This window comes from Engraulis encrasicolus, chromosome 21 (genome assembly GCF_034702125.1).
Source record: "Engraulis encrasicolus isolate BLACKSEA-1 chromosome 21, IST_EnEncr_1.0, whole genome shotgun sequence".
In the NCBI taxonomy this organism is placed as follows: Eukaryota; Metazoa; Chordata; class Actinopteri; order Clupeiformes; family Engraulidae; genus Engraulis; species Engraulis encrasicolus.
In genome coordinates, this window is record NC_085877.1 from 31,318,020 (window position 1) to 31,345,669 (window position 27,650).

General features: G+C 45.4%; 1 protein-coding gene across 1 annotated transcript; it reads right to left on the reverse strand.

The window, feature by feature from the left end:
- On the reverse strand, window positions 1-27,409 carry LOC134437129 (cyclin-dependent kinase-like 4). The gene is made up of 11 exons (XM_063186590.1): window positions 26,488-27,409; window positions 25,015-25,209; window positions 9,058-9,236; window positions 8,567-8,679; window positions 7,412-7,557; window positions 5,389-5,477; window positions 5,153-5,249; window positions 4,456-4,643; window positions 3,721-3,802; window positions 2,626-2,764; window positions 1-328 (listed from the first exon to the last, which is right to left on the reverse strand). Exons 1-11 carry the CDS (start codon window positions 26,653-26,655, stop codon window positions 234-236), a joined length of 1,491 nt encoding a protein of 496 aa, XP_063042660.1. The 5' UTR covers window positions 26,656-27,409; the 3' UTR covers window positions 1-233.
- Between the last annotated feature and the right edge of the window lie 241 nt (window positions 27,410-27,650).

The following is a 27,650-nucleotide window of genomic DNA, read 5'->3' on the forward strand; positions in this document are numbered from 1 at the left end:
TGCTGTGTTTAAAGTGTCATGCCTTGCATTGTGTTCTTCTTGTCAAATTATATGACTATTTCTATACAATCTTATGTGAAATGTTAATGCTAGCAGTGATGACAATACGGGTATGGTAATAACAATAAAATAGTAACAGTATTTGTGATACATGTTTGATTCAGTAATAACTGTGTGTGCGTTTGCGTGTGTGTGTGGGTGTGCGCATGTGTGTGGGTGTGCGTGCACACCAGTCACAGATTTGAATTGCAGTGCAGGTCCACTGGTGTTATGGAGGGGATCTTTGTCTCTTTCTTCTGCTCTTTCTCTTTATTGGGCTTGTGCTTTCCTGCAATCACAAAGCACAATCTACTACAATCTACGATTCCTCTCCAGCACACTGAACAATAACGATCATCATTCTCTCTCTCTCTCTCTCTCTCTCTCTCTCTCTCTCTCTCTCTCTCTCTCTCTCTCTCTCTCTCTCTCTCTCTCTCTCTCTCTCTCTCTCTCTCTCTCTCACACACACACACACACACACACACACACACACACACACACACACACACACACACACACACACACACACACACACACACACACAGAAACTAAAAAATAAAGATTTTTCTCTCTCTGTTTGCTTCTGTCTCTCTTTTTCACACACACACACACACACACACACACACACACACACACACACACACACACACACACACACACACACACACACACACACACACACACACACACACACACACACACCAGGGTTCTTGCAGGATTCAGCAGGTAAAATTTTAGACCTTTTTTAGACTTTTTGAGACCATTGTGAGCAAAATTTCCGGAATGAGGGCGAGTGGACGCTGGCACGTTTTGGCTGCCGCTACTCGTTCTCTTCCACTCCTTATCATTCACTAACTCAAAAAATACACACAAAACTTTCGGACTATTTCTCCACTAACGTGAACGCTCCATACCGTCATTATTTATGGACAAAAAAAGAACTTTCCATTGCCGTTGTGTTGTGTTTTAGTCTCTGTATGTCTTTGAATGTCTGTTCATGTTTTTGTTTTATGTGTATGTTCTGTAAAGCGTCTTTGGGTATTTACAAAAGTGCTATACAAAATTGAATTATTATTATTATTAATATTATTAAGATAAATAGCCTACGTGGAAATTAGCAGAAAATCAAACAGCCTACATAACATTAGATGAGGGTTGGGGAACCTTTAAGGTAATCTATTCGGCCCTTGACATCATTTTAATGTTATGCAGTTTCAGATCTAATATGACACGTCTTGTATAAAATAAAATAAAAACTTCAGGGGACTTAAGTGAAGGTGAGATCTGTTGTAAGGTGGCTGCCTTCAATATGGGCCTAAGTGCCGGGGGAAATCCTGGTTTGTAGTGCCAGAGCACATGTTGCCCATTAAACTTGCTATTCTTTAAAGTTAAAGTTGCTATTCTCTTGGATGTCGGGATTTGTTTCCTCACTACTGATTGAATCTAAAGAGACAAGCAGTAGGCTACTCGTCCATATGGCCAAAGAGGTTAAAATTATCGTTGCTGTAGGAGCAACACCGTTGTACACGAAGGCTAAGAGCTGCGCAGGGTAATGAAATGAGGCAGAAAATATTGTGTTGGTTGCGATGCGCTTCCATTGACGCTGTCCCTGAAATGCATAGGACTACGGAAACGCAGTCAAGTGGCACTTTGAAGTCCAGCGACTTCTAAAACGTATAAAAGTAGAGCATGGCTTTACTGCAATCAGAATACACGTAAACAATTGCATTATCCCAATTGTTACACAGCTAATTTAGCGATAAAACAGCTATATCAGCCTTAGCCACTTTTGTTTTATGGAAGTTGTCAAGAGAAGCGAAGGGAAGCGAGCGAAGTCATGCTTTGTTAGAGGCAGCTGACTAGAGACAAGTATTTCACAGAAGCAGTCTCCCTAGCATGACTTTTTAAAATGACGGATGGGCGTTATTTGGTGTATTTGGTGATAATTCCGCTGAATCTGTCTTGTTTCTTCCGATAAGTCAGGGTAAAGATGTTGGACACCAACAGCGGCTATGAGCGAGATCTCGTCGCCCAACTAAATATTTTTGCCACAAGATGCATACAGTAGACGGTTTCCAGAAGCCAGCACATGCCTCTGCCCATACCCATAGCCATTTGTTTTTGATATATCCTGCATCACGAAATATTTTTTTCCAAATGGACTTGTTGTAGCCTAGGCAAGGCAATGCGGAGCGCAATGCTCTTCAGGAAACCCGCCCCATTTTACTTCTGATTGGCTAAAATTACACTCTCAGTGTTTACCTCTCACTTCATTGGCAGACAAACGCACATAGCCGAAAGCGAGCGTCTTTTAATTTTTTTGTAGGCTTGACTTTGCCTCGCAGTAAATCGAAATATTTAAAATTCTGCGGAAATGAAAGGCGGTAACATTTTTTAGACCTGGGTAAAATACATTTTAGACCTAGAATGGAAAATCTGGCTGTTTTTTTTTTTGTTTTTTTACTTTGTTAGGCCTAAAATGACAGTTTTTTGACTTTTTTAGACCCTGCGGGAACCCTGTCACACACAAATACAGACGCACACACAGACACACTCTCTCTCTCTCTCTCTCTCTCTCTCCCCTACCCTCTGTTCCTCTGAGTTCTGGCAGGAGTGTGTTTTTGAGTTCGGGGAGGCGGATGTCGGTCCGATGTGTGTGTGTCTCTTTTCTCTTCACCACGGTCCCGACTGAACGATCACACACAAAACTTCTCTCACTGGCCATCTAATGAAAACACACACACGCACACATGCACCGACACACACGCACACATGCAGACACGCACGCACACACACACACACACATGCACACACACACACAAACATGCACACACACACACACACTGTAAATCAATCTAGGACACACACTGTTCATCACTACTCTATTTAGTGTTCACGTTGCTTACTTTTTTATCACACCTTTTAAGTGTTACAAAATCTCTCTCTCTCTCTCTCTCTCTCTCTCTCTCTCTCTCTCTCTCTCTCTCTCTCTCTCTCTCTCTCTCTCTCTCTCTCTCACTCACTCACACACCCACACAATGCAGTCAGGTTCTGTGTAGTATACAGTATCAGCAAACATATCTGACAAAAAGTCAATTTTGCAGCAGCCGCCTCCGCGTCAGTTATTCAGTCCTTTAGTAAGTCAGTCTATTGTCAGTCGGTCAGTCCATTGTCAGTCAGTCAGTCCATTGTTGTCAAGAGCTCCTCATCACCTAGGCAACCAGTCTATTTTGGAACATCAGCTCGACCAATCAGCATCTCTGATACCTGACCCCTAACCGAGAGGTCTAGCACACGTAACATTGTCTATCCATGCACTCCTCTTTGATATCCGTGGGCTGGCTCTGGCTTGATGCCAGTGAGGCTTAGTACTATGAAGTATGAACAGGAAAACCCTGATAGCAAGCACTGAACAATAGATGCATTTCGACTACCATGATCTGAATGAATGAATGAGAGGCTTTGTAGCTTTAACTGTCCAAAGTAAGTCCAAAGTAGCCTAATTCATTAATAGTATAATAATTATTATTTGTATGAATTACTATTGTGGCTATTGTAAATGTTACTATTATATTATAAGAAATAGTAGAAGTAGTAGTAATAGTAGTAGTAATATTAGTGTTAGTTGTAGTGGTGGTAGTGGTAGTATAACTGGACACACCAACCCACACACACACTCACCTGTCCTGCAAGATGTCCGGATACAGATTGCTGGGAGATGCGGTTGAGTATGTTTACATGCTTCTTACTTTTATCGAAGGACCTAAACACAACACATAAACATACACACACACCCAGACACACGCACACACACACACACACACGCACGTACCCACACACGCGCACACACGCACTCACACACACGCACTCACACACACGGCAGAAACACAGTGTACCATAAACACTTACATGAGTATATAAGAGTGCACAAAATAATTAACTCCAAATTTCAAATGCACCGATTGAGGAAAGAACACACAACCATATACTGAATATTACCACAGTGCTAGCTTAGTAAACTAGACCAACAAACCTAGAGGCTAAAAAATATTTTTGCCAGGTGAGGATTTTTTAAATTTTCATGACGTTTTGGGATACCACTGCCCTTCCTCTCAGGTCTTTCTTGCCTTACATGAACTTTACATTTGGACCCCTGCACCCGGCTAAAAACAATTGGATGTGCGTGAGATCTGACCGGGATTGGTGAGTTGGTACAGCCTTGTTCATTATTATAATCTATAGATATAGTTATAGATATAGATTTATAGATATAGATATATAATTTATAGAATCACAACAACAACAACACACATCCCTGTGGTATCCCTTCCCCTGCCTATCAATAACAATGCAAGTTCTAAAGTTCTTCTAAACTTCTAATGTTTTCACATTCAGTCTGGCTCGACTGAAGGCTACCTGAGTGCTCCGGATGCTGCCCCCACTCCACTGGTCAGGGGGTTGTTGGGGATGGGAGGGATGGGCCTGGACAAGGACCCGCAGGACAGTTCCTGGCTAGTGAGGGGACGGGACTCCAGCTCCTCTTCTCGGCATTTAATTGGTGCATTGGGCGAGGGCTTAGAAGGGGGGTCTTTAAGGATAGGAACCTGGGCAATAATAAGACAGATTCAATAAATGAAACAAGATGAGGGATAACAAAACTTAAATGAAGTAGTTTAGTAGGTTTATCGATTTGTAAATGGCCATTCTAATTTTGCTTTACTAAATAGGTTATTATAGCTACCAGTCTGAATGAGTGGGCTGACTCGTGAGGAGATTGAGAGAGAGAGAGAGAGAGAGAGAGAGAGAGAGAGAGAGAGAGAGAGAGAGAGAGAGAGAGAGAGAGAGAGAGAGAGAGAGAGAGAGAGAGAGAGAGAGAGATGGAGAGGGGTATGTGTATATCAAAAGGAGCTAGGTTTTGTATTTATTTAACTCTAAGGTCTCATTGACCTACAATGTCTCTTCTTTCCAGCCAAGAGTGGCAGCTAGCTTAAAGTAAAAAATACAAAGGCAGAGGACAAAACTAATTAAAAAAAAACCATAGACAAAATCAAACGACAATCACATAGACACAGTGAAATATGCCATTGCATGGACAACTTCAGGAAAATCTCACCCTCCTATCTTCTGTTTCCTGTTTGGTTGCTCTGACTACTTTTGGGGAGGGGGTGCTCTCCTTCATGTCCTCTTTTGAGCTGACCACCTGATGAAACCTGAACAATATAGCACCAGAGGTTTGGTTGAATGGCTGAGTGATTGAGTGAGTGAGTGAGTGAGTGAGTGAGTGAGTGTTTTGTCTGTGTGGGCCTGTTAACTTTCAGTTGAGTAGTCTCCGTGCGAGTAGATAGATACCTGAGGATGAAACCATCTTTAGTGAAATACTCGTGTTGTTGCAGATCGACGCAAGACGGCCTGTTGTCTGGATCAATTTGCAGGCATTCCTGTCAGTTAGAGAGAGAGAGAGAGAGAGAGAGAGAGAGAGAGAGAGAGAGAGAGAGAGAGAGAGAGAGAGAGAGCGCGCGAGAGCAGGTTGTATAAAGTAAAAGTAGAAGAACAGTGTATAAAGGAATGCATAATTGCGAGGATGCATGCTGACAGAACGATGTAAAACCAGAGACGGTCTATTATGTTAGAATTAAAAGAATCTTTGGTAAAACCAGCCACAGCCTGACAAAAGAGCAGCGTGACACAGTGAAATACAGATGTTATCTCAGCAGCAGCAACTTTATCATACACTGTCATCTTGTTTATTAAAGAAAGAAGACACCGCGTGTTTCTTTGTACAATTGTGGCATTTGTAGCCTACTGTGTAGTTTAGGCTACTACTAGCATGCACTTTCATATCCGTCTCCTCCGTGAGAAATGCCAGTCTTTTTTGCACAGCTTACAGAAAGCCTTTCCATGGTAATCCATGAATAGTTCCCCTCCCCATTCCTTCCTCTACCTGCACTGTCGCTTCTGTTTTTTACTCGCATGGTGGGGCTCTTCATCTGCCATGTCGCTACTGTCATTTTGTCATTAAAAGTGATAATTTGCACCGGTCATTGCTCACGCTTGTTGCAATCGAATGGAATTAGAATGTAAGAAAGATAAAATAGATACATTACTTGGGGCGGCACGCAACCACTTTCCCACATTTCGGGCTGTGCAAGCAGCCTCTCGGGGGCACAGGCGACAGTAGCACATAGTTTGAGATGTGTACCTGGTTAAAACGCTATTATTAGGTAAGTCTACATTTCGGGACATGCACAGTCAGATTCGGGATTCGGGACAAACGCTTAGAATTCGGGACTGTCCCGAATTTTTCTGGACATCTGGTCATCCTAAGGGTAACACTTTTTAAGGGGTCATTGTTACAGTGTACTTAAAGGTGCACTGAGTAAACTTTTTAGTACTTTCCAGATTCATGTCCATTCACAAATGTTACCTTTCACAAATACTGTACTTACCATGACCATCTAAGTATTCATTACAACTTGGAAAATTGCACTTGCACTTCATACATGAAAAGGGGGATCTTCTCCATGTCTGCCATTTTGAATTTGCAGAGATAGACATTTTTAGCTGCAAAACGTCTTGTACTTTTAAGTAAACCTTAATAATGAAACTTTAAAATAAAGTGTTACCGTATAGGCTGTTATATCGTGTACTAGTCTTGTAATAACGGTACATTTGAAAGTGTATGTCCACTTCTACTTTATATACCTCGGTGAGAGAGAGAGAGGGAGAGAGAGAGAGAGAGAGAGAGAGAGAGAGAGAGAATATGTGTCAGGTTAATATTTTACCAGTTTCAGTGAGAGGTGTACCTTTCTCGGTCACATATACACATTCCTGTGGTTCATTCATTCATGCATGACATGTTGGCATGGAAAGCATATCATATACACTTGGGTACTGCCCTCCCTGTGTGTTTGTGTGTGTGTGTGTGTGTGTGTGTGTGTGTGTGTGTGTGTGTGTGTGTGGGTGTGGGTGTGGGTGTGTGTGTGTGTTATGGCTGCATCCTAGGGTCCCCCACCTGCCAGGCGGCCCTTGAATGGTCAAAAGTGAAAAAAAAGCAGAATTGCAATTGCAAGATGCAATATTGAAACATTCAGCTATTGTGTTGAGTACAATTGGTAAACATGTTATCCTTAATTCCAAACTTGTAATTATGATATTGTCTATATACATTTGTTGCAGAATTTGCCTTCTAGGGGGGCCCATAGCAACCTGTAGCCTAGGGGCCACAGGCCATCTTAATCCGGCCCTGCGCCTATACTTCAGTTAAGCTGCACGGTAATCACAGCATACAGTACTCTTAGGTATCTCTGTGTGTGTGTGTGTGTGTGTGTGTGTGTGTGTGTGTGTGTGTGTGTGTGTGTGTGTGTGTGTGTACCTCAGTGAGGCTGGCGGCGGATGGCTGCAGTGCTAGGAAGTGTGCGGTGAGTGTGTGTGTGTTGGTGTGTGAGGTCTCGGGAAGGCTGACTCCAGAGAAGAGGGGGTTCCGGTAGAACATCTCCTCATGTCGTGGTGTAAGACTACCTGTATGAACACACACACACACACTACTATCCACCACTTCTTATGCCTCATTCAGACCAAGAGCGAACTACGCTGCCTGGTAGCGGAGGTAGCAGAAGAAGTTTAGCGTTGAATTCGCTGTATTCGCTCTGGACGTGGCATTGACATTTGATTTAGCTAATCACATAACGGTTCTGGCTTGACAGCCTGGGACATTCGTTGATATGAACATTCCAATTGGTTTTCGCCAAACCGCGTCATAGCTCATTACCATAAGATTAGCTGACTTTTTATCGTTAAAATTCGCTCTGGTCGCTCAGGAAGCTTCGCTCCTGGCGAAATCGCTCTGGTAGCACTGGTCGTGCACCCTCCATACAAAAATAATGAATTTCGTCGTTCCGTTCGCGTTGGTCGCTCCTGGTCTGAACAAGGCATTATTCTATGTTGCAAATAATGACAAATGACAAGCATTTACACAATTTCATAAATAACACCCCTGTTTATAGCCATTTTTGACACACTAAGGATGACACTGAACATGGAAACTAGTTTACAAAAGTGATCTACTCAAAATGTGTGTGTGTGTGTGTGTGTGTGTGTGTGTGTGTGTGTGTGTGTGTGTGTGTGTGTGTGTGTGTGTGTGTGTGCGTGTGTTAGTTACCTATGCATGATGTGGTAGAGTTGATCGACATATGTGTGTGTGTGTGTGTATGTGTGTTTTACCTATGCAGCAATGTGTTTACCTATGCATCTGATGATGTGGTAGAGTTGGTCAATGTCAGTGTACATGTGTGTGTGTGTGTGTGTGTGTTAACTATGCATCTGATTATGTGGTGGAGTAATGTCGGTGTACGTGTGTGTGTGTGTGTGTGTGTGTGTGTGTGTGTGTGTGTGTGTTACTATGCATCTGATGATGTGGTAGAGTTGGTCAATGTCGGTGTGTGTGTGTGTGTGTGTGTGTGTGTGTGTGTGTGTGTGTGTGTGTGTGTGTGTGTGTGTGTGTGTGTGTGTGTGTGCGTGTGTGTGTTACCTATGCATCTGATGATGTGGTAGAGTTGGTCAATGTCAGAGTCTCCAGGAAACAGTGGCTCTCCTGTTAGCATCTCCATAAACACACAGCCCACAGCCCAGACATCCACAGCCCTGCACACACGCACACACACACACACACACACACAAAGACACATACACACGGACACAAAGACGTGCGTGCGTGCGCACACACGCACACGGTTAGATATTCACAACACTGAGACACAATATAATTCCCTCCCTCCCTCATACAGTACATGAATGCACACGCACACACACACACACACACACACACACACACACACACACACACACGCACGCGCAGACACACAGCTTCAACATAGACATGCAGGCAAATACACGCGGACAAGGCTGCAAGCACGCACGCATGCACGCACGAACGCACGCATGCGCACATGCACGCACATGCACACACATATACACACACACACACACACACACACACACACACACACACACTGTACCTACTTGCCATATTTGGGGTCTCCCACCAGCAGTTCAGGGGCCCTGTACCAGCGTGTTGCCACATAGTCAGTGTAAGGCTCTCCCGGTAGAGCCAGCGTCCGCGCAAAGCCAAAGTCACAAAGCTTCAGTACGCCCTGTGGCGTCACCAGAACGTTCTCCGGCTTAACGTCTCTATGGATGATCTGCAGACAAAAGAAGTGTGTCCATGAATAAAATATGCAGTGCAGTGCCAGGTATTGAATGCGGCAGTCGTTCCCAACCTAGGGGGTCGGGACCCCCAAGGGGGTTGGCAAACATCCACCAAGGGTCACGGCACCCTCTGGATATCAAGGGTATTGAACCTTTAATATACTGTAGTTCACATGTGTGACTAAAACAACAACATTCAAGGTCCACATTAAACACAGGTAAAGAAATGCGTTTTCATGAGGAAGAGAGCGTGCATGACATGAACACCTCTTGGACCTCGGGGTCACCAAGGTTTACGAAGGGGAAAATAAGGGGTCGCTTAAGGTTGGTAATCACTAGTATAGGGCTTAAGATACTGAATACTAAAAAAAACTGACAACAGAACTGTGGCTAGTAGAAAAGCTGAATGGCTAATGTCTCTGGAAAACCACTAGCCACTGTGGCCGGTGAGCAAAAACTGAGTAAAAAGTTAATGTCAAGCCCTGATAGAGGAAGATTGAGCATAAGTTATGGGGTGCTCGCAATATGACAAAAATTCTTAGGGGATAGAGAAGAGAAAAAAGGTTGTGAAACACTACTCTACAACACCTCTGTGACTACAACAATGTCAACAGTATCACCAGGGCAGGTCAGTGAAGTTAATATGTCACCAAACTAACTTCAACCTTCATCAAAACCAACTGGAGTGCCAATATTGATTTAAAACACAGCCTACTGTGACAAATGTGGGTGACACTTCTTAACTTTGACATCCACCCATTAAAGGTTTGTTCATCCACAACCATGATGATGATGATAAACAGTGGCGTGCACAGACATGTTGAGGGGCAGGTGCTCGAGGGGGAACATAACCTCCAGCTGCCTAAAGCTGGGCTTACACTGTGCGACTTTTGCCCCGATTTGGCACTCGCACGACTTTTTGAGAGTCGGGCCGATTTCTTGCTCAATCGCAGGTCAATCGTGAGTTTCGCATCGTGCAGTGTACATGGGGTAACGACAAGCGATTTCGCCTCACGATCGTGCAATCGCAGGGTCGCAATAAAATCAAAACGGTTTGAAATTCTGGTCGTGGCTCGTGCGTAAATCGCACAGTTAAAGCAGTGCTACGACCCAATTTGACACTTCACATGCACAAATTAATAGGGCCGTGCGATTCGCTGTTCGCTGCGCGACCTCATCTCCACCTCAGGTGCGCATGTTCCATCCTCTGCAGACCGGGGAAACTTGCCTGTCGCGTCGTATGGTGGAAGCATTTCGCTCGCATTCGACTGTCGGCTCGTGTAGTGTGAGGACGTGAGTCGTGAGTTGTGAACTTTTAACCTCTTAAGCTTCGGGGCTATTTTTGAGTTTTTTTGAGGTTTTGCACAACGTCTACTTAAATGGCTCTTGTGTCTGCATACTTTGACCTATCAAGAAGTGGCTGGTACCATTTTAAAGAAGAGACTCTGTAGAATCCACATGAAGAGTCAGGAAGATTTTGTGATGCACTGCCAAGGACTTACAGGGGTTGGAACATCTTCTTTTCTGAAATCCGGTTTTGAAAATCCCAGGATAGTACCACATTTCATCAGTTTAGCTGATACATTTGACCTTAGAAACACATTTGAGACATACTCCCAAGTCCACTGAAGCTGTGTGTCAAAGGGGATCTTGTTACAGCTATGTATGACCTTTCCCAAGACAATTATGTGTGGGTATGCACATGCGTTTTTCCCAAGTCTCCAAAAAATACCATTTGGAGACTCCAAAGGTGCCTTTTGGATAGCCAAAACGCACCCTGCAAATAAAGTGTTGCTGCACAAGAATCTTTTGAGATAGAAGCATGATCTTGGTCAGAAATGAAAGCTTACCCCTTGAGGTGTCTTTTAGTGACTTGGCTGGGTTGGAAATGGCTTTAGAAGGGTATTACAGAAGTATAACTGTACGGAAATAGCCTTTTTTTTACACTTTGTACAGGAAAACACTTCCAAAGACAAAAGGAAACCAAAGTACTATAAGGCAAATTTGACATTTTATTTTGGCATAAATGTCATTATCAGTGCAAACATGAATATGAATGTAACCATATTATATAAAACAGTGCAGTGCAGGAACAGTAGTGCCAAAATGTAGTGAGAAAAGGTCAAGCAGTGTAATATCGGTCCATTTCACGGTGTGGTGCATAGCTCCAAATGTGTTGGTATTTTGCAGGAGAGTGCGCAGCATATCATCTGTCATGAAAAGTCTAAAAAGTTGTAGCGCCGTGTACATGGCACCCTGTAGGAGTTGTGGGCCAGGCTTTCTTGAAGGCCGAAAGGTGGGCTGAGGTGGCAGGATGTCCTCAGTATCCTCATCTAGCCAGGCCCCATCCTCCTCTTCAGCAACCGCTGAGCCGTGCCCTCTGCCTCTTCCTCCTCTTTGGCCCCTGCCTCTTCCTCCTCTTTGGCCCCTGGTTCTTCCTCTGCCTCTCCCTCTGGCTGTTGCTCTGCCCCTTGATGGTGTCCTTGTAGAGGCTGAAGTACTGTCCTCTTCCTCTTCATCACCTCCTCTATCCTCCTGGCGTCTTATTCTCCCCCTGGAGACCTCAGGCTCCCAGTCTTCATCACTATAAAACAGAGAAAGAGATAAACAATGAAATACAACTAATGCACACAGGGTAAACAACATGCACTCTTCTTGACTGCATCTACCTAAATCCTCTCCCCTGGCTCTTTCACTCTCTCACTTGTGTTTCTCACCTTGTGTGTGTGAACTACCCATCCCCCATCATCACCCTGCAAGTTACTTTACCATCCCCCATTACCTCACAGTTACCCCCCCCCACACACACACACCCACAATAGATTATACCAGCAGAAGTGCATTATAATACAGCACTCATGGTATGATGTAACATAGTAATATCATAATATTATAATAATGTCACTAGTATCATACTACTAGTGTTGCAATTACATATGTAAGAGGACTGGCACACACACACACACACACACACACACACACACACACACACACAATACAGCACTCATGGTATGATGTAACATTGTAATATCATAATATTATAATAATGTCACTAGCATCATACTACTAGTGTTGCAATTACATATGTAAGAGGACTGGCGCACACACACACACACACACACACACACACACACACACACACACACCTTTTCTCTCAGACTACAACTCAAACTCACTTTCAGGACAACACAATTACGAATTTCCTTATATCCTATACACCCCCAATGAGCTTGCTAATGCTCACATTGGAACATGGAAACCGTGCGTTTTATATGATACGTGATAGCATTGTATCATTACTAGACCCCTGGAATAAATAGATATAATGCTCACCTCACCTCACGAGTTGTGTATCTCTCGCCTCTCCTCGTCTGCCTCGGAGACATCTGAATCCTCGCTCCCTTGGATGTTTAGAACTACTTCCTGGTCCTCGTCTGGAAATGTGGAAGGAGATCCAGCTGCTGGTTCAGCATGCTTCGTTTTTTGTTGTCTTTTTGGCATGTTGCTAAAAAAAAACAAGCTAACTCAGCGAAAAGACTGCTACCGAAAATGCAGTCGAAGTTTTAGATCTTTCTTCCGTGACGCAAACTAACTGAATGAATGGTTCAAACGCCGAGTCTTACGCATGGCTATTACGCGAACGCGTGGCTTCTGTTGTGAAAGTAAGGGGCGGGCTTCCGATAGCTCGTTGGAAAGCTGTGTTCATTGGCTTCAAGGCTGTGCTCGAAGGAAATCCGTAGCTTCTGATTTGACGGAGCTACAGTCAATCAAAGCAAGTGTGGTAGAAAAAAAAACGAAATGCCTATCATGCTTCGAAGGCTTGTATTTCAGCCAAGGAACCTCCTATCGAGACCAGGGTTGGCTTGTTGGATTCCACAGACTCTAGGGATCACGTGGGACGGCGCCAATGCCGACTCAAACGCGGAAGGGCGCGAAGGCAGCCGTTTTCCGTGAAAAAAAACTTCATAGTCCGGAACTTTCAAAGCAAAAATGTTTTGTTTGAGTGGAATTGTGTCGTGTGTGGTTGGAGTATTACAAAAAAGGGACCCATATTCTTATTCTTTGGAATCTTATGGACATTTTGACACCACCCAAGCCAGGATTATCCATGTTTTCGATGTTCACTGATGGCGGGAAGGTATGAATGCACTTGTAACCCCACCAATGGCCACTGGGGGGTACTCAACAGGTCAAAGGTATTCAATGAGATGAATTGATAAAAAAGGAGGAGGCTGGTGTTAAAAAAATATATAGGCTTTATTAAATTGCTGTTCAAATAACGAAAGAAAGTGGTAAAGTAATTGAATTTATTCACCAAAAAAAACAACTGAACAAAAATAAACAGAAAACTGAATAGGCCGGCTGTGGCAAGTACTGTGCCCACCCCACTAATAATACACCCACCCGGAGTGACTACAGGGCAAGCTGAGCCGGCTCAGGGCCGTACACTACACACTACCAGGGTTAACACAAGAGTTAACTTCTCTACACCGCACCGCAAGCTGAGCCAACTCAGGGCCGTACACTACACACTACCAGGGTTAACACAAGGGTTAACTTCTTTACACTGCACAAGAAGCTGGGCCAACTCAGGGCCGTGCACTACACACTACAAGGGTTAACACAAGGATTGACTTGTTTATAATTCACAGATATGTTTATCTATAGGGTGGGGATCCCATAGGGGTGCAGCACCTATCTCCCCTTCAAGCTACTTGGCCACAGCCGGACCGAAATAAAATAAAAGACAAAAGAAAAGAAAGACAGGATGGAGGCGGTCTCACAAAGCGACCAGTAAAGGCGTTCTAATGGCCTTCGCGTTCTGACTGACTTGCTCACGAATTAGATCTTGCAATACGTGTATCAATACTAACAAAAAAACAATGGTTACATAACACAACAGTGGTTGTCTATAAAACAAACACAAAGAAAGGGGAATAAAATCATTAATCTTGCCCATCAGTGCCATTTGTTCATATAAAATAAGACACAATATACACGCAATATATTTACATTTTAAACTACCTCGTTCCTTGTGTGCCACCGCTTCCCGTCCAGGTCAGCGCAAGAGACTGCTAGGTTGCCTAACATCAGCATACAAACATTACAATTAAAATACACACAATGGCACTTAGGGCCGCACGACACATACAACCGTAAAACATGGCAGAGGAAAATCAACAAGGACAATCAACATGTATGCAAAATGGGCTCTTAAATAAAATAACATATTATATCAATTACCTTAGTAAAGTTCAGTCCAGGAAGGAATCTCATAAGTGTGGTTGCCTTCTGCGCTGTACTGACTGCGGGGCAAACAACATGATAGCTGTGAGTATGTGTGTGGAACTAATGTGCAGACAGTTGTTCGAGTGTGGCATGAGTACCTACTTTTAATAAATACGACGGGTTGCTCAGCGCAATTTTCCTCGGGTTCAGCGTGGCTTGACTGCAGGGCAGACAGCATTGTAAACATTAGACACTTGTGTACGCGAGATACTACTTTAAGACGGCAGAGAAGGTAACTGAAACGAACGGCAAACTACTTACTTAGAAGTTGATCTAATCTGTAATGAAATCGTGTCGAAGGAGTAATTTCACCGCCGGCACAGCCAAAGTATACGTGCTTCTCAGCGTTTACCGCTCGAGTGTGATTTGAAACAAAGGGCTCACTGGAGCTAGTGGGAACGTCACGTCATGTGACAAGCTGCAAGGCTGCCAACCAATCAGGGTCCATCTATGGTTTAAAGGGCCAAGGGCAAGTGCCTGTCACATATTCCCCCACTTTTTAAGGGCACCGTCCCGGTGGCCACTAATGCCATGGCCTAAAATACTGATTAGACAGAACTGCAAGAACCGAACTCTGTTGGCCCTCCAGGTGTTGGGTCGCTGACTGTGGCAGCCGGAAGGGGTTTGAATGCTGGCCCGCTCTGGTTCGTCTGGGACGTCCTGGGTCTTCCAGGGGGCTGCTTGGACTTGAAACTGCTTCCTGTTCTCCATCAGCATGGTCCTGGGCATGCATAGTTTCCCTTGTTCGTGATGGCTGATCCTCTAGGGTGGCTTCGGCACCGGGGTGACTGTTAGAGGTAGATGGTTGGTCTTCTGTGTCTGGCCGTTCATTTGCGTTTGGTTGCAACGCTGCTTGGTCGTTTGGTGTTAGTTGCACCCACATGGTATCCTCCTCCTCCTCCTCATCGTCACCTTCCTGCCGCTTGTTCACTTCCTTCTGCCTACCTGGTGGCGGTGCTGAGGGTGCCTCTGGTGGTGGTGGTTCCAGCTGGGCAGGTATTACTTTCAGCTCGGAGCGGTGCATGTTCTTGTCTGGGCCTGATCCATTCTCGGGTGTAATGTGGTATACTAGTCCTTTTTCGTCGTAGCATTTCACTATCTTATACACTGTTGGCCCCCAGTGGTCCTGTATTTTATGCCTGCCCAAGGGATGGCTTTTCCTGTACACTCTTGTTCCAGCTGGTAGAACTGGTAGAGGGGGGACGTGCCGTTCCCGGGACACAGCAGCAGCTTCTAAGTGACTTTTGGCACTGGAGTAGACCTCAGCCAAATGATCGGCATGGGCTGTGACCCAGTCTTCGTGGCTGATGGTGGTTGGCTCTTCTCTGACCAGGCCCAGCAGAAAGTCCACTGGAAGTTGGGGCTTTTGGCCAAACAACAGCTCATAGGGGGAGTGGCTGGTGGACTGGTGGACAGTGGTATTGTACGCAAAGAGCAGTTGTGGCAGAGCTCGGGGCCATTTTCTCTTTTGTTCTGGTGGGAGGGTGCGCAGAAGATCGTGGAGCGTTCGGTTAAAGCGCTCGCACTGCCCGTTTCCTTGTGGGTGGTATGGGGTAGTCCTGCTTTTTTCTATCTTGTACAGTTTACACAGTCGTTTCAGTAGTTCCCCTTCGAAGGCTCGGCCTTGGTCCGAGTGGATCCTTTTGGGTACACCGAAAGAGTAGAACCACTTTTCAGTGAGGATCTTGACCACAGTCTCTGCTTTCTGGTTCATAGTTGGGTAGGCCTGTGTGAATTTGGAAAATATATCTGTTATGATTAGGACGTTCTCATGTCCATCACTTGCTTTATCCATTAAGGTGAAATCAAGGGCAATGACTTCAAGTGGTTTGGAGGCCAGGAGATGGCCGGAGAAGGTACGGACAGTTGGGACTTCCCCTTTGGCCACCAGGCAGCGTTGGCACAGTTTACACCACTCCTCAATGTCACGGCGCATCATTGGCCAGTAGCACCTTTGTCGTACTAGCTCTGTTGTTCGCTCAATCCTTTGGTGGCCATGATCATTATGCAGACTAGTCAAGACCTCTTTGTAGAGTGACTTTGGTAGCAGCAACTGCAGCGTGACCTGTCGAGCTGGTGGTAATTGCACTTCCCGGTATAGGACGCCGTCACGCTCCCTGATACGCTTCCACTCCCTCAGCAGCTCCAGCACTTCTTTTGACTCTTTGGCTCTTTCCTCTCGGTTTGGTTTTCGTGCTCGGCTCCAGTATGGCCAGAAAGCCCCAATGGTGGGATCCTTGGCTTGTAGCCGCTGTAGGTCTGCAGGCTGGCGGACAGGGATTGCATCGACAGCCGAGGTAATGGCTGTCAAAGTCGGCAGTCCTAATTTGCTGGTGTTATTGGTCAGCTCCGGGGGGACAGTAATTCCAGCGGACAGTGTTGAGATCGACTGGGGGGCTAACTCGTAAGTCTGACGGGAAAGGGCGTCGCAATTCCGATTGGCAGTCCCAGGGCGGTATTTCAACTCGAAATCAAAAGCCGCCAACTGAGATGCCCATCTCTGTTCCACTGCCGCCAATTTTGCAGTCTGGAGGTGACTGAGAGGGTTGTTATCAGTGTAAACTACGAATTTGGCCCCCAATAAGTATTCACGGAAACGCTCAGTCACTGCCCATTTTAATGCCAAGAACTCGAGCTTCATCGAGCTATAGTTATTCATGTTCTTTTCGGTTGGCCGTAGAGCTCTGCTGGCAAATGCCACTGGGCGCCGTCTCCCCTCCACATCCTGAGACAGCACCGCCCCCAGCCCATGAGAACTGGCGTCGATCTCGAGTACGAAAGGCTTTGAGAAGTCAGCGTACGTCAGTACTGGGGCACTGGCCAGCTCTTGTTTGAGGGTCTGGAAGGCTTGTTCACAGCGGTCATTCCAACGACCCCCCAACTTAACATGGGAACCACCAGCAGCTCTCTTGCCTTTCCCTTGGGCCTCTGCAACCAGGTGGTGGAGGGGACCGGCGTGCCGTGCAAAGCCCTCCACAAAGCGTCTGTAGTAAGATGCGAAGCCAAGGAAGGATCTGAGCTCGGTAAGGGTACTTGGTCGTTTCCACTCCAGCACCGTTCGTATCTTGTCTGGGTCGGTGGCCACACCGCTCGCGGAGATCACATGGCCGAGGTACTTTACTTCTGCCTGAAAGAGATGGCACTTCTCCAGCTTCAACTTCAGGTTGTGTTCTCGGAGCCTCTTAAACACGAGTTCCAGCCGTTGCAGATGTTGATGGAATGACGATGAGAAGATTACAATGTCATCTAAATAGAGCAGTAATGAGTTGAAACTCTGGTCTCCAAAGATGCGCTCCATCAGGCGCTGGAATGTCCCTGGGGCATTACAGAGCCCGAATGGCATACGGTTGAACTCAAAGAGTCCAAACGGAGTGCAGAAGGCAGTCTTGTCCTTGTCTTTCTCTGCCATGGGAACCTGGTTGTAGCCTGACGCCAGATCAAGAGTTGAGAACAGTGTGGCCCCCGTCAGAGCGTCCAAGGACTCCTCAATTCTCGGAAGTGGATAAGCATCCTTTCGGGTCTTTGAATTGAGCTGTCTGTAATCGACACAAAGTCGAATAGTTCCATCCTTTTTTTGAACGACTACAATTGGAGAGGCGTACGGGCTGCAACTTGGTCGAGCTACACCCTTGTCCACTAACTCTTGAATGTGGGCTTTCACGACTGCAAACTGTGACGGGGGTAAACGCCGGTACCGTTGACGCACTGGAACTTCATCCAGCAAAGGTATCTGGTGTTGCACCAGGGTCGTGCAGCCTATGTCCCCATCATGTTGGCTAAACACCTGTCGATACTTCTCCAAGAGTGTCTTTACCTCTAGTTGCTCAGAGGTGGAGAGACTTGGCCACTGCAGACTAGTAAAATCTACTGTGCTGGGGTTAGCAGATGCCGTTGACTGTATGAAGGCCATATGGTCAGCCTCTGTACCAGATGCTGGTGGAGAGTCAGTGACATACAAAGTTCCCAGTACAGTGTGGGGGTGGAGCCACTGGTCTTCAGTCCCAACATTGACAACTGGAATCTGCACTCGCCCTTGTGTGATGGGCAGAAGGGCTGCAGAGATGAGGATATTCGCTGGCAGGCGACCCTCGCCATAAGGCAGAGGTTCCAAGAGGCAGGTTTTAATGGCACCTACTGCAAGGGAACATGTTGCGGGGACAAACTGGAGGCAGCCTGCTGGTAGACGCAGGGTAGGGCCAGGCTGAACTGCTGCTCGACCAAGGTGCCCAGAGTTGGAGATGCGTTCCCAACTTTGACATTCGGAAAAGGCTCGTTTCCACACTTTACTTGCTGTTTGGACTGGGGGGTACTGGAACAAATGCTGGCCATGTTCCTGAAAGAGTTCTTCGTAGCAGCTGCGGATGGCGTTCATCCCAAGCAGACCTGGCACAGACTTCTTCTGTTGTTTGGTAATGGGGTCAGGGGCGTCTTTCACGACAAGTACTCCTATTTTCGGTAGAACTTTCCCCAGGACCTCAAGGTCCAGCTCCAGGTAGCCCAGGTATGGAATGGCTAGTCCGTTAGCAGCTTTGAGTTGCAGCCAATCACATGGCCGCATGACTTCTTTGACTTGTGGCTGTATGCATTGGTGGAAGAAGCTCTCTGTTACTGTTGTCACCATCGAGCCAGTGTCTAAAAGGCAGCGTGTAGTCACTCCCCCAAAACGAACATCGATGATGGGGCAGTTTCCAATAAGTTGCGAAGTCGATGGAGACGGAGCTGACTGTTCCACTGAGCCCAGCAAAACCCCTCCCAGTGCCTGGCTCCCAACACCGGAGGGCGCTAGTTTTCCTGTGGCTTAGCACTACTGGCTACCTCCCCGTCACGCTCCCCGCTGACCCCCCCGCTCGACCCACTATAAGGCACTGGCCCTGGCCCTGGCTCTACTGGAAGGACGGCGCGGCATACTCTGGCTATGTGCCCAGCTTTATTACAACGCAGGCAGATGGGTTTTCCGTCTGCCGTATAACGAGGTTGGGGTCGCTGGCTGGATGGGCGTTGGGCGGAGTTAGGCTTAGCATGCGGTTGTCTCAAATGACTCAAGATGGCCTCAAGCTGTGCTTGGTGATTACGTAAGCCTTCCTTGAGTTCAGCGAACTCGGACGTGGGGCCAACAGTGACTGCGTTAGCGTCAGCCTCGTAAGAATTACACGAGTAAGCACGAGCTCGAGATGGCTGGGTACGTCTATTTAACCACTCAAGGGCTTCACGGCGTGTGTCACGAAAGGTTAGGGTGCCATTAGCTGAAATCTTATCTAATAAATCACCTTGCAGTTTGTCATCACGTAGACCTTCCACAAACTGGTCACGTAACACATGGTCACCATTATCCAAGTTATCATCCCTGTCCTTAATTTGCTCCATAAGCTCCATTAACACATGGGAATATTCCCTGACTGATTCACTTTCCTGCTGCCGGCGATGATAGAACTGACGGTAAAGTGTGTTAAGTGTTTTTGAGCAACGGAAATTCTCCTTTAAAATTGTGAATATTTTCTCCGGGTCATTTCTATCAGCTGATGGACTGAACTTTACTTCCCTCTTAGCTTCCCCATCCAACAAATCATACACAAACAAAGCCTTATCTAAGGGAGGACCTGGACGGGCCGAGAGAGACCGACGTACTTCCTCAATCCAGTCCTCTACTGAAATATTGTCAACTGACCTCTTGCCAGAAAACCTGGGACATTTTCGCTCTCGTGGCAAGCACACCAATCGTTCGGTAGCAGTCTGACCTGACGCAGAGGTAGTAGCAGTCAGGGAAGATGGCTGCGTTACTGACGGCCCTCCATCCCCGGAGGACTGGTTACCTCGCAGCCGCTCATTGTCAGCCTGCAGCTGTTTCACCAAGTCTGTGAGGGCCCTCACTTGAGCCTCCAGGCTTTCAGGTTCGGACATGCTGGAGGAAGAGTTGGAGTGCTTGAGAGCGACGAGTGATCCGTGTTCCTAAGCGTAACCACTGTTTTTTTGTTTTTTGTTTTTTTTAAAACCCTACTATGGCTCACTTCTAACCACCTCCAACAAAAAAAAGGAAATATCAAGAGATACAAAAAGGAAAACAGAAAAATAAAGTAACACACAGCCTCCAGTCCTACTCACAGCGCCAAATGTAACCCCACCAATGGCCACTGGGGGGTACTCAACAGGTCAAAGGTATTCAATGAGATGAATTGATAAAAAAGGAGGAGGCTGGTGTTAAAAAAATATATAGGCTTTATTAAATTGCTGTTCAAATAACGAAAGAAAGTGGTAAAGTAATTGAATTTATTCACCAAAAAAAACAACTGAACAAAAATAAACAGAAAACTGAATAGGCCGGCTGTGGCAAGTACTGTGCCCACCCCACTAATAATACACCCACCCGGAGTGACTACAGGGCAAGCTGAGCCGGCTCAGGGCCGTACACTACACACTACCAGGGTTAACACAAGAGTTAACTTCTCTACACCGCACCGCAAGCTGAGCCAACTCAGGGCCGTACACTACACACTACCAGGGTTAACACAAGGGTTAACTTCTTTACACTGCACAAGAAGCTGGGCCAACTCAGGGCCGTGCACTACACACTACAAGGGTTAACACAAGGATTGACTTGTTTATAATTCACAGATATGTTTATCTATAGGGTGGGGATCCCATAGGGGTGCAGCACCTATCTCCCCTTCAAGCTACTTGGCCACAGCCGGACCGAAATAAAATAAAAGACAAAAGAAAAGAAAGACAGGATGGAGGCGGTCTCACAAAGCGACCAGTAAAGGCGTTCTAATGGCCTTCGCGTTCTGACTGACTTGCTCACGAATTAGATCTTGCAATACGTGTATCAATACTAACAAAAAAACAATGGTTACATAACACAACAGTGGTTGTCTATAAAACAAACACAAAGAAAGGGGAATAAAATCATTAATCTTGCCCATCAGTGCCATTTGTTCATATAAAATAAGACACAATATACACGCAATATATTTACATTTTAAACTACCTCGTTCCTTGTGTGCCACCGCTTCCCGTCCAGGTCAGCGCAAGAGACTGCTAGGTTGCCTAACATCAGCATACAAACATTACAATTAAAATACACACAATGGCACTTAGGGCCGCACGACACATACAACCGTAAAACATGGCAGAGGAAAATCAACAAGGACAATCAACATGTATGCAAAATGGGCTCTTAAATAAAATAACATATTATATCAATTACCTTAGTAAAGTTCAGTCCAGGAAGGAATCTCATAAGTGTGGTTGCCTTCTGCGCTGTACTGACTGCGGGGCAAACAACATGATAGCTTTGAGTATGTGTGTGGAACTAATGTGCAGACAGTTGTTCGAGTGTGGCATGAGTACCTACTTTTAATAAATACGACGGGTTGCTCAGCGCAATTTTCCTCGGGTTCAGCGTGGCTTGACTGCAGGGCAGACAGCATTGTAAACATTAGACACTTGTGTACGCGAGATACTACTTTAAGACGGCAGAGAAGGTAACTGAAACGAACGGCAAACTACTTACTTAGAAGTTGATCTAATCTGTAATGAAATCGTGTCGAAGGAGTAATTTCACCGCCGGCACAGCCAAAGTATACGTGCTTCTCAGCGTTTACCGCTCGAGTGTGATTTGAAACAAAGGGCTCACTGGAGCTAGTGGGAACGTCACGTCATGTGACAAGCTGCAAGGCTGCCAACCAATCAGGGTCCATCTATGGTTTAAAGGGCCAAGGGCAAGTGCCTGTCACACACTGAAAACGGAGGGGCTGGGATTATGAATTTTGAAACATGACATTGTTACATAAATTGATTATTAAGCACATATATGCTGTTTAAATCTGCCTAATACAGTGATAAACGAACTCTGAAGGGTCTAAGCTTTCCAATGATATGCATTGTTTGACATGTTTATTACACTTTATGGTTTATGAATGATGAATTATGAATATGATATTGGTGGGAGGTGTGGTCAAAACCCGGTACCGGGGGGTGTGAAGCTTAAGAGGTTAAACAGTGAAATTCCATCGTGCAGTGTGAGCAGAAGCTTAAGACCAACGAGTGAAAATATCGTACAGTGTATGCCCGGCTTTAGGCTACATAGGCTATATCTATGGACATTATTTTGACTCATCACCCGGTGAGCAGACGGAACGTCTGATTGGCTGAGCAGGTGTCCTTTATTCCCCGGTAGCATTACACCTATGATGTCATGCGGGCGTCCAAGTTGCTTCTTTTCTAACTTACTGGCGAAGTGCCGTTACTAATTCTATCGCATCTGGTTGTCTAGTCAAGACCGCGTTGTTAGTTCTATCGCATCTGGTTGTCCTGTCAAGACCCCGTTACTAATTCTAGCGCATCTGGTTGTCAAGTCAAAAACCCAGTCGTCAATTCTATCGTATTTGGTTGTCAAGTCACCCCAACGTTCTGCGCGTCCTTACATGCCTCCGATAGAGGCGCGTCTCACTAGATTAGGAAGTGGTGCCCATAGCAACATACCAAGCGCAGTGGTTAATCTACTTTCTCACGAAGCCTTAGATCAACATATTAATAAATTAATACTTAAATGCTGGTAACCGGGTGATAAGCGGAATAGTGGCCTTCGAGGTGTCCCGATATCAAGGGAAAATGGCTGCGCCGTCAGGCTGTTAGAACGCTCCGCCTCGTCCATTATTTCCCTTGATATCGGGACACCTCGTCGGCCGCTATTCCATACATGCTTTTGATCATCAGCATTTCTAAATGACCATGTCAATATGGACCACAGTATATGGTGACAAAAAAAATCCAAAAAAGGAGCGTTCAAAAAGGGCAGTAAAGCAAAGGGGCAGGTGCTTTAGCACCACCTCATCCCTAACTGTGAAGTGTGCACGCCACGCCTTTAAAGATAACTATGACGTTAACTTTGTAAAAACTCTAGTGAATGGTGTGGCGTTCACACACATCAACTATATTGTTAAAGACATGCTGAACAATGTTGTTGAGGCTATTTTCAGAGTGATTTTTCTGAACTATAAAATAATGTCAGCCAGTCAGAATACTTAACCCCTTCGTGCAGAGCCTATACTATAACCTTACTGTCACCAAAATTGTAATAGTTGTGTCTTAATCTGTTACTGAAGGCTCTCTGTACTGTCATAGCAATGTTGTTATGATGTAGTTGAGTATTTTCAGCAAATAGTGAATAGTCCCGCCGGCGACCCCATCTGCAGTAAGAGGCTACGGATTTGTAGATGTGTTTGCTTATGAGAAACAAGTTATTATTGGTCAGTGTCAACGGAAATATTTTATACTTCTAAGTACAGAATCTCAAGATTTCTTTGAATGCATTGAAGACCAATGTCACCTAATTTAAAATACATATTTACATTCGCTTTTCAAATTAAAAGTTTGAGCTTTCTATATGCTTAGCTTGAAGGCTATACTTTCAATGACTTTACAGACCAAAAATAAAGATAGTTTTAAATACTTTCAAGGCAAATTAAACTTTTTATGCTTCCAGGGCAATACCTTCATAGAAATGTATAGACCGAAACACTGTTACTTTTACATTGTTTACAAGGCAACAATTTGATAACTGTAGACCGAAATCTGTGAATCTAATTTAAAATGCATGTTTACAAACTTCAGCCTGGCTCTAAACATGTTGGACAGGCTTAGGAGTATTTAGCTCTATCATCGGGCCGAGACTAAATGGCAGAAAAAAGATACGGGGAGCCTTTGTTCGAGAGAAGGCCTGCGTGTGTGGGGTGGGTGTGTGTGTCAAATAATTGCTCAAGTGCAATGTGGGTTTGTGTGTGTGTGTGTGTGTGTGTGTGTGTCTGTGTGTACACTGAGGTGGTGGTGGTGTGACATCACCGAAGGCCGGGATCTTCTTACACAAAATGACTGTGCATACGCACACGAACACACGAACACGCGCACACGCGCACACACACACACACACACACACACATTATGAAACAACAGGACTGGCAGAGACAAGTCGATCACACAAATATAAGATTGATAGCTACAACAAATGAAGCGTAATGATCAATAAAATAAAAGAAAGCTTGGTAAAAACAAACAACAACCTTGTCACACCACAACACAAGACTTAACATATTAATTGCATGAAAATGATTAAACCCCTTAAAATGGAGAGGGTTTTGCTATGCCCGTGAATGCTTGGTGACCCCCCTTGAAACTCCTGGCCCCCAGGCTGGGAACGACTGCTTTAACACATTATGGGCCCTACTTTTTTAGGAAAGAAGGTTGAAAATCTCTCTCTCTCTCCCTCTCTCACACACACACAGATAGGTCTGAGTTTTATTATTACACACATGCACACACACACAGTAGAGACAATCGATGATAGGTCTTGTTTTTACACACACACACACACACACACACACACACACACACACACACACACACACACACACACACACACACACACACACACACACACACACAGTAGAGATAGTCCGATGGGTCTTATTTTTCCACACACATACACACATTGTGCTGGTGGCAGTAGTTGAGGGCCCTGAGGATCTGGTAGAGGTAGGCGCGGCAGCGGCTCTCCTCCAGGCCCGAGGGGTGGAGCTCCAGCTCATCCAGGAGATTGCGCTCCACAAACTCGAACACCAGGTACCAGCGCCGCCTCCTCTTACACACCTCCAGAAGGCTGACCAGGTTCTCGTGCCGCAGTTGCTGCAAGGTGCAGGTGTACACAGAGGGTTAATATAGGTAGCCACTGATGGTGGACAATCTGGATGTATTAGCTAGCCTACCATTCAGTGCTACATAGCCTACTCTATACCAGGGACTCTTAACCTTTTTGACGTTTAGGCCCATTTTTTCCAGTGCAGAGTGGCCTGAGGCCCATCAAATATTACCCACATTATATAGAGTATATATATTGCCAATATAGTGTTTATAATTATACCATATATACATATATACAGTGTATACCAAATTATCTGGTTTTAGTTGCCCATTTTTAACCAGATGAGTATTCAACTAGTCAATAGCCTAGTTATATTGGACAGGTAAAACAATGATCACCTAATTAAATTACACAGGTAAGGCCCTGTCGTGGCTCTAACGGTAGGTCATCGCACAGCTACATTGGCGACCCGGGTTCGATTCCGGCCCGGGTCATTTGCTGATCCTTTTCAGTCTCTCTCTCTCTCTCTCTCTCTCTCCCTGTCATCACTTTCACTGTGCTGTCCTAATATAATAAAAGTGAAAAAGGCCCAAAAATATACAACCAAACGAACATACAAATTAAATAATAATAGGTTGGTTATAGCCGACTTCCAATAGCAATCTAGCTCCAGCTCTTTGCTCCACAAACTTGAACACCAGGTAGGCGTACCACTCCTCCTCTTAGAAGGCTGACCAGGTTCTGGTGACGCAGTTGCTACAAGATGCCAGTTTACACATGTGCTTTCATTCTACCTTTGTTTACCCAGGGGGAGAAATCACATAGGGATAGGCGTCTCTTTTTCAAGTGAGCCCTGGCCAAGGCAGTAGCAAACAATAGGCCTACATTAATGATATGCAGAAAGGCACACAAAAAGGTCAAAGACAATGATGGGGAACCTGTGGATTCATTAGTTACAAATCCAGTGCCATATATTCCAAATGATCTGGCTTTATCTGTCCAATTCAACCAGATTATAGATGACATCTGGTTTTGCTTGTCCATTTCAAGCACTATCAGGTGATCATTCAATCAGGGAATCATCTAGTTTATTTGGACAGGTAAAAACAGTTCATTTAGAATATATGGCACTGCATTATAACTAATGAATCAAGGTCAATTACTGTTCCAATAGTGTGCCTGCCTATTTCCAACAGCAGTCTTATCTAGCCAATATCCTGGGCAAATAGACAGAATTATCCATTGAAAAGCCCAATGGTTGACTTCATGAATTAATGCGATGCGCACCTATTATAGTATTATATTATAGGAAGAAGTCTTACTTTGAGCATCTTGATCTCGCGCAGGGCGATTTTCCTCACGCCTTTGTCATCCTCACTTTCAAAAAACTTCTTCACGGCGACAATCTTGCCGGTCTCCCGGTTGCGGCACTTCAGCACCATGCCATAACTGCCCTCCCCGACGAGCCCCAAATTCTCATATTTGTCCATCAAGCGCGGGCAGGTGTCCGGACCCGGCCGACAGACAGACACCGTTGAAGTCTCTGTGTAACTTTAGCCAGCCTTAATAACGCAGCGTCTCAAACCCACCCACACGCGGCGGCTTCATTTTACCTCTAAGACTCTGCTGGGAGTCTGTTATATAACGCACAAATTAAACCAATGAACTGTCAAACTTTCTATGTTAATAATTGTTGGGGCTTTCGTAGCACCCCCTTTTCTCTGCAAGTAGGCCTATTGCTTCCTCAGTGGTGCGCTCTTGGTTATTCGCGCCAAGTCTTCAGACAAGTTGTCACCAGGGGAGAGCCATAGGTGTCACGCTCGAGTGTCTTCGCACCTGCTTGTGCTTGCATCTGGGCCAGCTCACAGTTGATCGATGGGAGAGAAGGATCAGCTGTCACTCCAGGTTACCAATGGCAACAGCTTCACGCTCGGTACACAAAGGGACAGCCGCACTCAGGTGTTGAGACAGGCAGACAACAGACTAGTAGGCTATAGTCTTACTTGGACCTGTCGGTCGTGCGTATAGCCAGAGAGAGTTAAGAATATTTCTGGTATAGCATTTAAGACTAGGCATTTTTACGCAAGACTTAATTCGGACTTGAAGCATTATGGAGTAAAAGCAAGTGTCAAGTTGTTCTTCCAATTGGCTACCCATTCCCCAAAACTAAACACACAGACGTCGGCATACCTGCGTAGCCTACTGCAAGTGTGCCATGCGCGTTCAGCATGGTTCAATCAGGGTTTTGGGTCTCAATATGTTTATATCACCTGGTTTGGGGAACCTCACCTGTGTGGCTGCTACCAAAAGTATTCCGGACCAAAGGTGTAGGTTTGGCTCGAAAAGTGGTGGGGACATTTTTAAGGCAAATTGTCCGGTTATGCTGTTTTTGCATTATATTTGTGAAACAGTGGTGTGAACAAGCTAGGTTTATCTGAAAAGTGGTATGGACATGTCCCCACCATCCCCCCCTAAAATTACGCCC